The following is a 14,833-nucleotide window of genomic DNA, read 5'->3' on the forward strand; positions in this document are numbered from 1 at the left end:
AAGGTTGCCTGGTCACTTGGAAGGCATTGTTTAACCTGGTAATGGTTCAGATGTAGGAGATGGAAAAGAAGGGAGCAACTGATACACACAGCAACCAGGACTCCCTCAGAACAAATAATTAATTAAATTTTAATCACTGGTCTTGGGACATCATCCCTCAAGAATCTAAAAATCAGCCTAAGGTACTGAGATGAGAAAACTCAAATAACTTAGGGATTTCACTGTGTATGCATTCATTATCTTTATTTTTAATCTATAAAAAAGGTTGGCTTGGGTTATAGCAGCGTCTCATTTGTGGTTATCATAGAAGAAGCTTTATTTTACTTTCACAGAATTGTAGTTTTTATACATGGATATCATGTCTTTTTTTTTTTTTTTACATGAATATGTGGTGAAGACAGATATGAAGACTATTTCCACACAACACTTAACAGCTTTAGGTATTTTATCTGTGGTGTTTCTGACTGAAATTTTTTATGAGGTATTGAAATAATAATAGTAAAATAAAGCAATAAATTATTTAACTAAAGGGCATTTTGGACTTAGGTAAATTCAAGTATATTTATGGCTTTGCTAAATATTCTAACTTTGAGACAGTTGTATACCCACTGACCATCAATTTTCTCATATTTAAAATGGACATAAGTTCCATTGGAGTTGTGAAGATATGATTTACTATCAGCAAAGTACTTAAACATGTTTGTCATGTAATAGAGAATTATAATAGGTAGCATTTAATGTCATTTTTATAAGTGATTTTTTCTTTTCCATATAGAAAGATTTTTTTTCTAGGGATTGGGTTCAGGCGGAAAAGTGATTTAATTGCCTCAGTGTGTGTGTGTGTGTGTGTGTGTGTGTGTGCATGTATGTGCTCAGTTGCTCAGTCATGTCTGACTCAGTGATCCACCGATTGTAGCCCACCAGGCTGCTCTGTCCATGGAATTCTCCAGGCAAGAATACTGAAGTGGGTAGCCATTCCCTTCTTTCTATTCTTAAAATACTTAGTTTATCTATCATGTGGTGTAGAGATTAGGAGTGCTCATAATTCCTGCCTTGGGTGCTTAACATAGATCCCCTAATAAGGAGCACATATATATGTATATACAATGATGATAGAGTTAACATACCTTGAGTCCTTACAAGATATAGCTAACTCTGTTCTAGGTGCGTCACATGTATTATGCCATCCACCTGGTCAGTCAGCTCTCTGAGAATGCCACTCTTGCCCCTGTCCTGCAGATAAATAAAGTTAAGCACAGACCGGTGGGCTGAATCGTGCAAGGGAGGCCTCCCAGCTGGCGAAGAGCGGAGCCAGGCCTGTGATCTCACCCCTCCAGTGCTGGACCCTGCTCGCTTCACTGCCAGCTCCTGACTCTGTGCCAACACACTGTCAGGGAGAAACTCACTCTGCATATCCTCTGCTATCATGCTGCTGCTGCTGCTAAGTCTCTATCATGCTAATCACTTCTAAACATTGCCTGAAAGGCCCTTTTTCAGAAGGACTGCCTGACTGCATTTTGGAGAGTCTAAAAGGCCTCTGTTCAGATCCATCCCTCCTTTATCTCTGGACTTCATATTTTAGGTTATTTGGTTTATCAGCTCACTGAGCTATTTGATTTGAAAAGCCTTGATTTAAATCAAAATATAAGAAGACTGTCTAAAATGTATCACATGTAAATTATTATTATTTGAAAATGATGTCTTGCATAAAGTAGTCTTTTTCATGATCTGCAACTATTTGGTTCATAAATGTCTTCTTGGGACATTTATGAAGATTCCTCACTTTCTTGGGAATCAATTTGTTTCCTTCATCTCAACTTTATATGGACAGTAGGGTTTATGAGAGTATCAAAATGCCTGCTATGTTTATCAGAGCAAGCCCAGCATCTGGCACATACTAGTTTATTGAAAAGCAGCTTTCAAAGGAAGAAAGAAAGGAAAATAAAGAATGAAGAGTGAGTAGATGAATAACAGGCAGCTTCTTGATATTGTAACTGTGCCCACCTCTAGGACTCTTCATGACTCCATACCTTTCTAACTCCCTGCCTATGATCTGCTGCAAATCGGTTAACCACACACGCTATTGATAACTCTGCGTAAACTGAGAGTAGATAAACACAGGCATAGAGGCTAAGGAACTCTCAGTGAATCGACCAAGTAACTTTAACTTGTCTGGATCGTTTTTAATGCTATTATTTATCTGAAATGTTTTTTTTATTAGAGAAACAAAGTCTCGATAAATGCAGGAACACTGTATGTTATTAGGGCTATTAATAATAGGCATTATTTGTGAATAATTTTTTATGTGTAAACATTGTCTTAAATTCTTTATACACATTATTTAATCCTCAAAAAACTGGTTCTATCATTATTCTTATTGTGTGTGTGTGTGTGTGTGTGTGTGTATACATGTATATATATATAATAAAAGAATCCAAAACCCTGCTGCATGAAAGTTAAGGTGGGAGAACTGGCAGTGTGATCCATCACTGGTTTTGTGATCTGTGTGCACACTCTTTGTTCTTAGGGTATCAGAGTGTCTAATCTCTAGAAAGCTGCATCAAATTCATACAGAAGATACACAGGCTGCCGTTCTGGCTTTTACTTTAAGGTTAGCGGGTAGCACATGAAGCAAAGCCCTTTATTGCTTTTTACTTGAGTGCTACAACATGCTGTTGCTAGGTGCAGAACACAGACATAATTAGATCTCTTTGAAGAGAGAAGCATAAGGAAGGTTTTGAAGAATGGGTTATGATTTGGAAAGATTGCATGCATGCATGCTCAGTCACTTTAGTCCTGTCTGAATCTTTGTGACCCTCTAGATTGTAGCCCACCAGGCTCCTCTGTCCATGGGATTCTCCAGGCAAGAATACTGGTGTGGGTTGCTGTGCCCTCCTGCGGGGGATCTTCCCGACCCAGGGATCAAACATGTGTCTCCTGCGTCTTCTGCATTACTGGCAGATTCTTTACCACTGAGCCCCGAGGAAGCCCTTGAAAAGATTATGAACAGCCAAAAGCACACACCCTTAGAGAAAAGACAAGAATATCTATTTTACTTCATCAGTATTTGAGTTTGACTATTCTCAAGGAATATTTCCTTTGAAAGAGAAGAAATGCTTTCCGTTTGTAATACAACTCAGATACTCAAAATATATCATCAGACCAAGACTTCTCCTTGCTGTCTTAGTTATGTCCTAAATTTTCAACATTGTGACCTAGAAGGCATTTGATTTCTTCTTCAGGTGAGTGGATGGTTCTATGAAAGAGAGGCGACCTCAAAAATGAATACTATAAAAACAAACTTCACTGTGACTGAATTTGTGTTCCTGGGGCTCTCATCCCAGCCGAAGATGCAGCTCATTCTTTTTATTATGTTCTTGTTCTTCTATTTATTAACCGTGGTGGGGAATATTATTATTATCACTATCATCCAGATAGAAACACGTCTCCAAACTCCAATGTACTTCTTCCTCACTAATTTATCCTTTCTGGATATCTGCTACACATCCACTGATGTCCCACAAATGCTGTCCAACATGGTGGGCAGAAAGAAGACCATCACATTTTCTAGATGTGCTACTCAGATGTACTTCTCCCTCTCCTTTGGAATGACTGAATGTGTTCTCCTCGGTGTCATGGCTTACGACAGATATGTGGCCATCTGCCACCCTCTTCACTACACAGTCATTATGAACCAAAGCACCTGTGTCCAGCTGGCAGGAGTTTCTTGGGCCAGTAGTTTCCTGAGTTCCACGGTCATCAACATCTTCACCTTGAGTTTACCCTACTGTGGACCCAATGTCCTGGATCACTTCTTCTGTGAGGTTCCTTCCATCCTGAGGTTGGCTTGCACTGACACCTCATTTACCGAGATGGTTGTTTTCGTCTTCACCATCGTCATTGTCTTCATTCCTTTTCTCCTCATTGTTGTTTCCTATGCCCGGATCCTTCTGACAGTTCTCAGGATGCGGTCAGCCTCTGGAAGGCACAAGGCTCTGTCCACTTGTGCTTCCCATCTGACAGTGGTGGCCTTATTCTATGGAACTGGCATCTTCATGTACATGAGACCCCAGTCAAAGACCTCCAGGGCTGGGGGCAAGATCATCGCGGTGTTCTACACTGTGATCACACCCATGCTCAACCCCTTGATCTATAGCCTAAGGAACCAAGATGTAAAAGGGGCTCTAAGAAGAGCTCTGGCAAAACAGAGGACATGAAGAGCTCTCAATGGGACACCATGTCAGCTCTTAATATAAGATGATTGACTTCTGAATATGAAGTGATAGAGTGAAAAGTAGCTCTGACGGTCAATATCTGCCCTGCCAACTCATAAAAGGCACATGATTCCAGCTGCAAACTCAGCAAGCCTCATGGCTTCCCCAAGGACAAATCACAGCTTTCATGTGTCAAAGCAACACCCTTTACTGAGTGACTACTCTCTTCTTACTCCCTGAAAAATCTTGCTTCTCTAAAATCATAGACTCTCTGTAAGTGATTTCTTTTAAATCATATCAATAAGGTGAATTATCTTAACTTTGGCTATCTTAACTATACATGAAGTCTATAAAAGGCCTTGAAGGAAGAATTCTCAATTTTTAACTCAGATGCAGAACTTCAGATAAGGGTTTTTGGATGCCACAGTTCACATCTATTTTAATTTTGTAGTTTCCAAGGAACCAAGACCCTGCGGCTACTTTGTGGTTTAGACCTGATTTTGACCTTGTTACACACAGCCCTGTTGTGAAATGAATCTATCAAATATTTCTTCATTTAACATTTAGTTTAACCCTACCCTTTCCCCTAAATCTTGGTATGTGGTATTCCTCTTTACAGTGGATCAATAAGTCTGATTTTATCTGACTATAGGCTTATTCCTGGTGGCCTTAGGCTGATTGTGTGGACAGGAGGAGAGCAATGGTCAGAAGCAGAAGATTTGGTCAAATGTGAATGAGTGAATAAACTCATTCATTCACCATGTATTATTGAATGACTATAGAACATAATGCTAAATAAAATAGAAATACATCCTTTCCTTATGTATACATAAATATTTATAATATACATATAATATGGACACTTACATCAGCAAATTATGATAAATGGAATAGGGCAGTGACAGACCAGCTGCATGCAGAGATTGGAAGGAGAAGCAGTCACACTGAGAAGTGTTTTCCATGTAAAGGGGGTTTGTGGCAAAGACTGGAGACAGCTTTCTCTATCTGAGGGGATAAAGAAAACTAGTGAGAAGCAGGAGGTGTGCGGTGAGCAGACAATAGCCAGACCATGCAGGACTAAGCTGATTGTGGTAAGGAGTAGGAATTTATTCTTAGAAATATGTAAGTATTATCAAGAAGGGTGACATGACACAGCTAGTTTTGAAAGGTTTTTCTGAATGCTGTATAGCAGACAGATATACATGTGTGTATCACAAATGTGTGGAAACGATTCCTGCGTTTTGAAGCTTTTCAACCATTGATGTTTTTAGAAAAGAATCATTCCTTAAATTAAGAGAATAGCAAAAACAAATAAACAAACAAAAGCTTAAAGATGACCTTTGAGTACGGAAGTAGTGGTTTCTAAAATTTTATCACTTGTTTATTTCACAATTTAGAATAAAATAAAAAGAAAGTAATTTCTGTTTTACAGATGTCCAATAATCAATGCAACCATTTATTTCAATTGAATACAAAGGTTGTACACAATAAAAAAAAAAAGGACTATCTCTGATTAAACAGGTGAAGGAAACATCACTGGTTTAAAGAATGTTTTAAAAAATTAAAAGCAGGGGCTTTTTATTTAAGACTTTGCAATTCCAATGCAGGGGGCCTGGATTCAATCCCTGGTTGAGGAACTAAGATCCCACATGCCGTGCAACCAAAAATAAATAAATTTATTAAAAAAGGAAAAAGCAATCAATGTTCTCTTTATCTTTATCTAGATATCTCTAATCTCTCTAGAAGATATTTATTATAAAATAATTTTCAACCTGTCAAAATTTCTTCTGAAACGGTTTTCACTTTTTGGACATGCTGTATTAATTTTAAGAACAATAATGCAATCAGTGTAGGTACAGAAACACTGCCATCATGCATCATACAACATGGTACCAGCTTTCTCGAAAGGTATCTTTGCCCTTTAAGAGAACAAAATTAATTTAATATTACTGTTAGAAAGCATGAGGGTTGTAAAATGTTGAAAAGGAGAAAAGTCACAGGGAAACAAATTATTTGTTATCAGTATGTCTATTCCAAAATCATCTGAAAGTTGAATTGCTTCTTTGATATCACCTATTTTGCTGTTTTCCTTCACTTAAACATCAATAGTGCCTTTTTGGCCCATTTAAACTTTCAATGGTTCAGCTCACCATAAACCATAGGCAATGGGGGGCTTTCATCAAATGCTTCACAACACAATACTGTCTAAATCTTGACTCATCAATTTAATCAAAAATATCAGATTGAATACAGCCATGTACCAGACCTTCATAGAGGTCTTCTCAATTCTCAAACCTCTTCTCAATTCTAATTATACTTATAGTTTTCTACAATGCTGTACATTTCCTTGTTTGCAGAATACTGGACTAGGGACCAGTTGAAGTTAGCTCTCTTCCCAGCTCTACTATGTAAGAGCACATCAGCATGCCATTGGGCCCCCAGCTGGCCCTGGGGGTAAAGAACCTGCTTGCCAATGCAAAAACGGCATAGAAGACACCAGCTCAATCTTGTTATATCACAGGACTTGAGGATGAAAAGAGACTACCCCAAAGTTTCACAGTTTACCAAGAAAACTCCCCGTGCTCAGTCTTGTCTGACTCTTTGTGGTCCCCTGGACTGAAGCCCACCAGACTCCTCAGTCCATGAAATTTTCCAGGCAAGAATACTGGAGGGGGTTGCCATTTTCTACTCTAGGGGATTTTCCCCACCCAGTGGTTGAACCTGAATCTCTTGTGTTGCCTGTATTAGCAGCAGGTTCTTTACCACTGGTACCACCTGCTTCATATAAAAAGAGTATGTGTTTTAATGTTATAGAAAAATTATATGTGCAGTACTTTTCTAGCAGAAAGGACTGCTGCCATTGATTAAGACCCAAAATGCTTAAATGCACTACTTGGGATTTTCTTATATTTTAATATCTGAATTAGGGCATTTTTGAGAGTAAAAGTTTGCACAATTGATATTTACTCCAAGATAGTAGGCAAAAAATAAATAAATAAATAAAACTCTCAAGCAAAGGGACAACTGGTCTTGGTAATATTATCTTGCTTTGTTCTCACAGAAACTCCATGTTGTAGGTATTACTGGTACCATTTTACAGATGGGAAAAATCTGGAAGGTGATTTCAGGAGTGAGTCCTAGAAAAAGTAATAACTGATTTGTGACATAAAACAGAAGCATGTGTTTTCTAGGTGGGTTAGTCTTATCTGATGCAAAGGACTAGAAGCAAGAAATTTTAAGGTATATTCGAGTTCAATGTAACTTGTACTTCTAAGGGGTTTCCCTGGTAGCTCAGCTGGTAAAGAATCCATCTGCAATGCAGAAGACCCCAGTTTGATTCCTGGGTCGGGTAGATCCCTGGGAGAAGGAATAGGCTACCCACTCCCTTTTTTTGGGCTCCCCTGGTGGTTCAGATAATAAACCACCTGCAAGGCAGGAGACCTGGATTCCATCCCTGGGTTGGGAAGATCCCCTGGAGGAGGGCATGACAACCCCCTTCTGTATTCTTGCCTGGAGAATCCCATGGACAGAGGGGTCTCGTGGGCTACAGTCCTCAGAGTCACAAAGAGTCAGACATGACTGAGTGACTAACACTTTCTCATACTTCTAAGAGGCGGGATGTCAGAGCAAATACCTAAGATGAAGCTGAAAATGCTGAATTTCAGGTGTCATCTGTGGATAGCATTCATAGCACTGGTTTTATTATGGGCTCCTATTCCTGTCTCCAGAAGCCAGGTCTGGTGAAGAGGCTTATTTCACTAGCATTTGACCTAGCAGAGTTAAATACAAAGATACCAGAACAGCTGTTTTCAGAGCACCTCAACTGGCTGCTTATTTTCGGTGCTTGGTTGTTTGAAGCGGTCTAGGCATCAAATATGTCAACTCACCCCGTTCTTTTCATAAAGTTTCTCAGTGTCCATTATGAGGTTTCTATTGCCATGGCAACACCCAAACAACATTTTATATAGTGTTTGTGTTTCAAGGCATTTATACACATATGTGCATAACTATCACATCCATGGGTGCAACTTATCAATTAAAGGATTTGATATTCAGAAGAGTAGGGTTTTTTTCGGAGAAGGCAATGGTACCTCACTCCAGTACTCTTGCCTGGAAAATCCCATGGACGGAGGAGCCTGGTAGGCTGCAGTCCATGGGATCGCAGACAGTCGGACACGACTGAGCGACTTCACTTTCATTCTTCACTTTCATGCATTGGAGAAGGACATGGCAATCCACTCCAGTGTTCTTGCCTGGAGAATCCCAGGGACGGGAGCCTGGTGGGCTGCCATCTATGGGGTCGCACAGAGTTGGACGCGACTGAAGCGACTTAGCAGCAGCAGGGTTTTTTTTTTAAGCAGTTCCGTAGGTCAGAGAATGACGGCTTTTTGGAGAGTGGTATGTAAGCTGGTCCTTGAAGGAAGAGACAAGTTTGAATATTCCAAGGCGTGGAGTTCAGACTACTAGAGAAGCAGGAAGTAGAGATGGAAGGAGTAGAGAGCTGGGAAGAATACAGAGGTAGAAAAATGTGAAGGCCATCCAAGAAATAACTTTATAGGAGAATTTTTGCACAAAACAAGCAGGAAGAAACAATATCAGAGAAGGGTTTAAGGAAGAGGACTTAGAATACTAAGTAAAAGACTTTGGCAATTTTACAATTTCCATGTTAGGGAATGGGGTAACTATGGGATAGGATGAGGAATCTTAGACCCTAATTATGCCTGGTATCTTCTCTAAGGGGCTTCCCAAGTGGCACTAGTGGTAAAGATGCAGGAGTGTAAGAGACACAGGTTCGATCCCTGGGTTGGAAAGATCCCCTGGAGGAGGGCATGGCAACCCACTCCAGTATTCTTGCCTGGAGAATCCCATGGACAGAGGAACCTGGCATGTTACAGACCATGGGTTCTCAAAGAGTCGGACATGACTGAGCAACTGAACTGAACTGATGAGTGTCAACTAGGTGAAGTCAGAAATGATAGACAGACAGATAGATAGATAGATTTAAGCACCAATTGTTAAAAAAAATAATCTCACCTGAGCTTTTATAGCTTGAGAGTGGAGAATCTGAATTTAGCCTCAGCTTTATCTCACTCTGACATCTTCTGTATTAATCACTCCTGCATCAGTTTTTATCTTTAGTTGCTCTTAATATGGTGTTTACCAGTTCTTTGTTGATTAAAGGGAATAGCCGTTCAAAAGGTTTTTGTAGTCTATTGTAGATAATATGATCAAAATCAAAATACTTACCTTTATTATGATTGTATTGATGGATAAAGTTTTTTAATGTATGAAAGATAATTCAAGCCTTTTTAAACACCAGGAATCTATGTATACTTATTTGAGCAAACTAATAGGATAGGTGAAGTGTAAATAATGCCTTCATTTTATTGTTGAAGAGACTATAGTACAGAGACATTGCAGGATTTATCTGACATGATTATTGGTGGGACTGACTAAGACTAAGGTGATCCAACTTCTATCCACTTTTCTCTTTCCATTATAAGTTGATATAATGCTTCAACCACCAATTACACGGAAAAAATTAGTTTCCTTTTTAATTACATCACAGTTACAGTGATATTTTTCTCAGTTAAGATATAAATGAAGAAAAAATAGGAGGAATTTGTTTATTAAACATATTTATGGGACATATTTTTAATAGAGATCACTGCATATTGTTGGACAAATGCCAAAAAAGTAAGCATTATTATTCCCATTTAGTAGGTAAAGAAATGTAGGCTTATAGAGATGTATTAAGTTGTCCAAAGTCTTGGAAAGAAATAGCAGAACCTATATGAGGACTATTTTCAAATACTACAAAGCCTGAATATTAGCCATTGGTCAGAGTGGAAAGTAGAGCCTCTGGATCAACTTTTGACTCTGTTACTTACATTCGACAAGTTTACTGATCTTTCTGAATTTTGGTTTTATCCTCTTTAAAATGGGAATAATGCTTACCACTATTCATTGTTGTAGGAACCTAAAGAAATTTAAAGTGATTCATTTACTGACTGGATACAACTATCAATTAAGAAAGAGAAAAAATAAAGATAGTCCTTTAATAGCAAAGTCACTGAATATTGATTTGAGACATAGAAATGATATTCAGAGCTCTTTCTGGTGGTGAAGCTACTAGAAGCTACTATTCTTTTCTTTTTTAAAAATTATGACATATACTACTTGGTTTGTAGTTAATGGGAAAGGAAAGCCCCATTTTCTTATTTTTCACATAGCATATAGGATTATTCATTGGATTATTAAAAATAAAAACAAAAACACTTAAAACAGAAGGCTAAATCTCTGGACTGTTTCAGGACTGCCAACTCTGCTGCTAAGTCGCGTCAGTCATGTCCAATTCTGTGCGGCCCCATAGACGGCAGCCCACCAGGCTCCTCTGTCCCTGGGATTCTCCAGGCAAGAACACTGGAGTGGGTTGCCATTTCCTTCTCCTAACTCTACATCTGTCTATTAACCCCTGTAGTTTCCTCCATAATGTGACACCAGGGATATTTTAAGAACTCATGATATGATTGAGTGATTTTGAATCAGATCAATTTCAACTCATATATAAAGACACTGATTAGAAAGACTGGTAAATTCTGAGGCTTCTATCCCTAAAACTCTCTGATGCTTTTCATGATGAGTGGAGATGCTCTGTATTTTAAGGCAAACATTGTGTTTCCCTGACCTTTCACTATATTGGACTGGAGGAAGAGCTGAGATAGAAACATTCTAAGTATTTGAAATGGATGATGTGATGGAATTTCAACATATCTGAGAAAAACTTAGGTGTCCTCAGATCCCAGTGTCTGTCTTTACCCAATCCTGATACTAGCACTCTTGCTTTCTAATTCAAGATTTGTAGGCTTCCGAGGTGCTCAGTCACTCAGTTGTGTCTGACTTTTTGGGACCCCCATGGCCTGTAGCCACCAGGCTCCTCTGTCCATGGAATTCTCCAAGCATGAATACTGGAGGAGGTTGCCATTCCCTTCTCCACTTCCCAGGTGGCACAGTGGTAAAAAAGAATCTGCCTGCCAATGCAGGAGATGCAAGAGATGGGGGTTCGATCCCTGTGTTGGGAAGATCCCCTGGAGTAGGAAAGGGCAACCCACTACTGTATTGTTGCTGGGATAACTCCATGGAATCACAAAGAATTGGACACACGCGTGCACCCACACCATAGCATTGAGAACACACAAAGAGAAGTTGTATCCTCCTCTATCGTCAGTCATTGATACGTCAGAGTTAATGGAACTCTTCTTTGATAAGGGCCTTGGGATGGTGGTAGAAAACATGAAGACTCCTGGCCCCCCAAGAGGCTAGAGTTTACTTACAATTAGAAGAGAGGGAAAGGGAGGCAGAGGGGAAATTAAGGATGAGAGCTGGACAGCCAGTCCTATACACATTACAGTCTTGCTAAAATTAGCCTTAGGGATTGATCCAAACTGTATCCTAGAGCTTCTCTGAGGACTGAAAGGATGTAGATATGTGAGGTTGACCAAACTCAGATGTCTACCCATTTCAGTATTAAGCAGAAGAGATCATAGGGTACCAGTGATTATTAGGTGAAACCAACCACTTGGCATCAGGGAAAACTGAGGACAGAAAAAAAAAATCTTGTCAATACTCACAAACCTAGTTAGCAGAGCCTGAGTCTCCAGCTCTCATTCTTGGGCTTTGCATTGTTGTTCAGTTGCTCAGTCATGTCCACTCTTTGTGACCCCATGGACTGAAGTGTGCCAGGCTTCCCTGCCCTTCACTGTCTCCCAGAGTTTGCTCAAACTTATGTCCATTGGGTTGATGATGCCATGCAACCATCTCACCCAGTCACCCCCTTCTCCTCCTGCCCTCAATCTTTCCCTTTGCATAGCTCCTGATTTCATTGGTGGCAGGAGTTTCAGAGAGAGAAAGCACAGTAAACTCTCTCTGGAAGCACAGCAAACTCCTGTCCTTGGCATGTCTGTGTCTCATGTTTGTATCCTCCAGAGGCACATATCTAGCATTTATAAGGTTTTGCTGAATATATGAGTGAAAGGATCCTGGGATGAGTTAAGCCATCCTTCACATCAGCCCCATTCCTCATGTATTTAGCTAAGTTTTCTTTCACAGTAGAGAAAATTTCAACATTTGAATCTATCATTCTTCATGACTCTGAAAAAAAATATTCTTTAGAGTGGTTATTTATTTCCTCTTTCATGTCCTGTCTCCATTCCTAATCAACCTGTGAGCCAATTTCAAAAATAGGAACAAACAAACAAACAAAAAACCATGCATGTCAGCAGTTAATGTGAGGGAGGAATAAATTGGAAGATTGGAATTGACATACACACTGCTGCTTCTAAGTCGCTTCACTTGTATCCAACTCTGTGCGACCCCATAGACAGCAGCCCACCAGGCTCCTCTGTCCATGGGATTTTCCAGGCAAGGGTACTGGAGTGGGTTGCCATTGCCTTCTCTAGACATACACACTACTATATATAAAATAGATAATTAGCATCAGGAAGTCTACTCAATACTCTGTAATGACCTATATGGGAAAAGAATCTAAAAAAGAGTGGATATATGTATATCAGATTCACTTTAATGTACACCTGAAACTAATACAACATTGAAAATGATCTATCTTCCAATAAGAATTAAAAAACAACAACAACAAAAAAAAAACTAATGCATCTTTCTCAGCTTGATTTTCAAAAATATTAGTTTATCTTTGCTTTAGATCATAGAGTTAAAGATTACTGAAAGTCCTTCGGAATTTAAGATTGACTTGGAGGGTATGATGCTTAGTGAATTAAGTCAGACAGAGAAAGACAAATAATGCATGATATCTCTTATAGGTAGAATCTAACAAAACAGCAAACTAGTCAATATAGCAAATATACATAATAAATAAGCTACAAGAATATCTTGTACAGTACAAGGAATATAAGCAGTATTTTATAATAACTATAAGTGAGGTATAATGTTTAAAATTTTTGAATCAGTATGCTGTACATGGAAACATACAAAATGGCACATCAACTATACCTCAATTTAAAAAAAAAAAAAAACTGAAGATTGGCTCAGCACGTAGTTGATAACTTGTAGTGCTTATGGGAAAGCTACTAGCTTTATTTTACTTCCTTCCACATCCTTCTACCACTATTATTTACCTGTGTTGCTATTTTTTTTCATTTTTGTTATTAATATTATTGAGGTTTCTTTCCAGTTATTTTCTTGAGAGCAGCCTTCACATCCTTGTTCCGTAAACTGTAGATCAAGGGATTCAACATGGGGATGATAACAGTGTAGAACACAGAGGCCCATTTGTCTTGATCCAGGGAGTAGCTGGATGTTGGCCTCAGGTACATAAACATGACTGTGCCATAAAAAAGCGTGACGCCAGTGAGGTGAGACCCGCAAGTGGAGAAAGCCTTCAGGCGGCCTGCAGCTGAGCTCATTCTGATAATTGCGAGGAGGATGAAGGCATAGGAGATAAAGATGATGAGGATGGTGCTGAATTCAATGAAGCCACAGAGACTGAAGAGCAAGATCTCGCTGATGTAGGTGTCCGAGCAAGAGAGGGCTAAGAGCGGTGGGATTTCACAGAAGAAGTGGTTGATGATGTTGGAACCACAGTAACTCAGACTGAAAGTGAGGGAAGTGTGGGCCACTAAACTCACCAAACCAGCCAGGTAGGAGCCCAGCACGAGAGCCACGCAGACTCGCTTGGACATGAGAGCGCTATAGTGGAGGGGTCGACAGATGGCCACGAAGCGGTCATAGGCCATGGCAGCCAGGACGTAGCACTCGGCATCCACAAAGCCTACAAAAAACGCAAACTGGGTGGCACAGCTGGAAAAAGAGATGACTTTGAGCTTTGTTAGGAAGTCAGCCAGCATCCTGGGGGCAATGGCTGAGGAGTAGCCCAGGTCGACAAAAGAGAGGTTGCAGAGGAAAAAATACATGGGTGTGTGAAGCTGAGCGTCTGTTATGATCAGGATAATCATCCCAACATTCCCCACTACATTGACCAGGTAGACCAAGAGGAAGACCACAAAAAAGATGATCTGCAGCTGAGGGTCTTGAGTGATGCCCATAAAGATAAACTCAGTCACCACTGAGTGGTTTTCTTTATCCATCTTTTCAATTTTATGTGTGTCTGGATTTGGCTTATTGTTTGAGGTCATTCTTAAAAATTCTCCCAGTAATTCGATTCAGTGATCCACAGGGCAAATCAAATGACTTTGGGGAAGGTGATGGTCATGAGTTTTCTGCAGGAACTCAGTCAACATAGGAGACGATGTTAATGTCTTGGGGATGGCAAATCTTCTTCTCCAAAGACCTTGGTGTTCTGAGGTCATTCACCACATAGTACCAAATGTTTGACCTGATTGGTGTGAATATATGCCTAATTAATTAGTAAAGAATAGTTTTGAGTGCCCTTCTTTCTAAAACAAAGCAGACAACAAACATTAACTCTCATTGCAGATAGGCACAGAAACACACACAAAAAGATCCCAGGGTCTCAGTATATAACACATCATACCACCCCACTCCCCACACACAAACATATACACAGAAAGTGAAATACTTGGAGCAGAGGGTGAGCAATATAAGGTAAAGCAGTGAATAATAAT

General features: G+C 39.6%; 2 protein-coding genes across 2 annotated transcripts; one reads left to right on the forward strand and one right to left on the reverse strand.

Annotated features, from left to right (window-relative positions):
* Nucleotides 1-3,281: 3,281 nt before the first annotated feature.
* LOC133055973 (olfactory receptor 2G3-like) lies at nt 3,282-4,217 on the forward strand. Its single transcript, XM_061141063.1, has one exon. It carries the CDS (start codon nt 3,282-3,284, stop codon nt 4,215-4,217), a length of 936 nt encoding a protein of 311 aa, XP_060997046.1.
* A 9,185-nt stretch (nt 4,218-13,402) lies between these two features.
* LOC133055982 (olfactory receptor 5AR1) lies at nt 13,403-14,335 on the reverse strand. Its single transcript, XM_061141074.1, has one exon. The coding sequence runs from the start codon at nt 14,333-14,335 to the stop codon at nt 13,403-13,405; it is 933 nt and encodes a 310-aa protein (XP_060997057.1).
* Between the last annotated feature and the right edge of the window lie 498 nt (nt 14,336-14,833).

Source organism: Dama dama, chromosome 1 (genome assembly GCF_033118175.1).
Source record: "Dama dama isolate Ldn47 chromosome 1, ASM3311817v1, whole genome shotgun sequence".
NCBI lineage: Eukaryota > Metazoa > Chordata > Mammalia > Artiodactyla > Cervidae > Dama > Dama dama.

Excerpts from the sequence above, each read along its gene's own strand:
- LOC133055973 (XM_061141063.1), top strand. The coding sequence starts at position 3,282 with ATGAATACTATAAAAACAAACTTCACTGTGACTGAATTTGTGTTCCTG.
- LOC133055982 (XM_061141074.1), bottom strand. The coding sequence starts at position 14,335 with ATGGATAAAGAAAACCACTCAGTGGTGACTGAGTTTATCTTTATGGGC.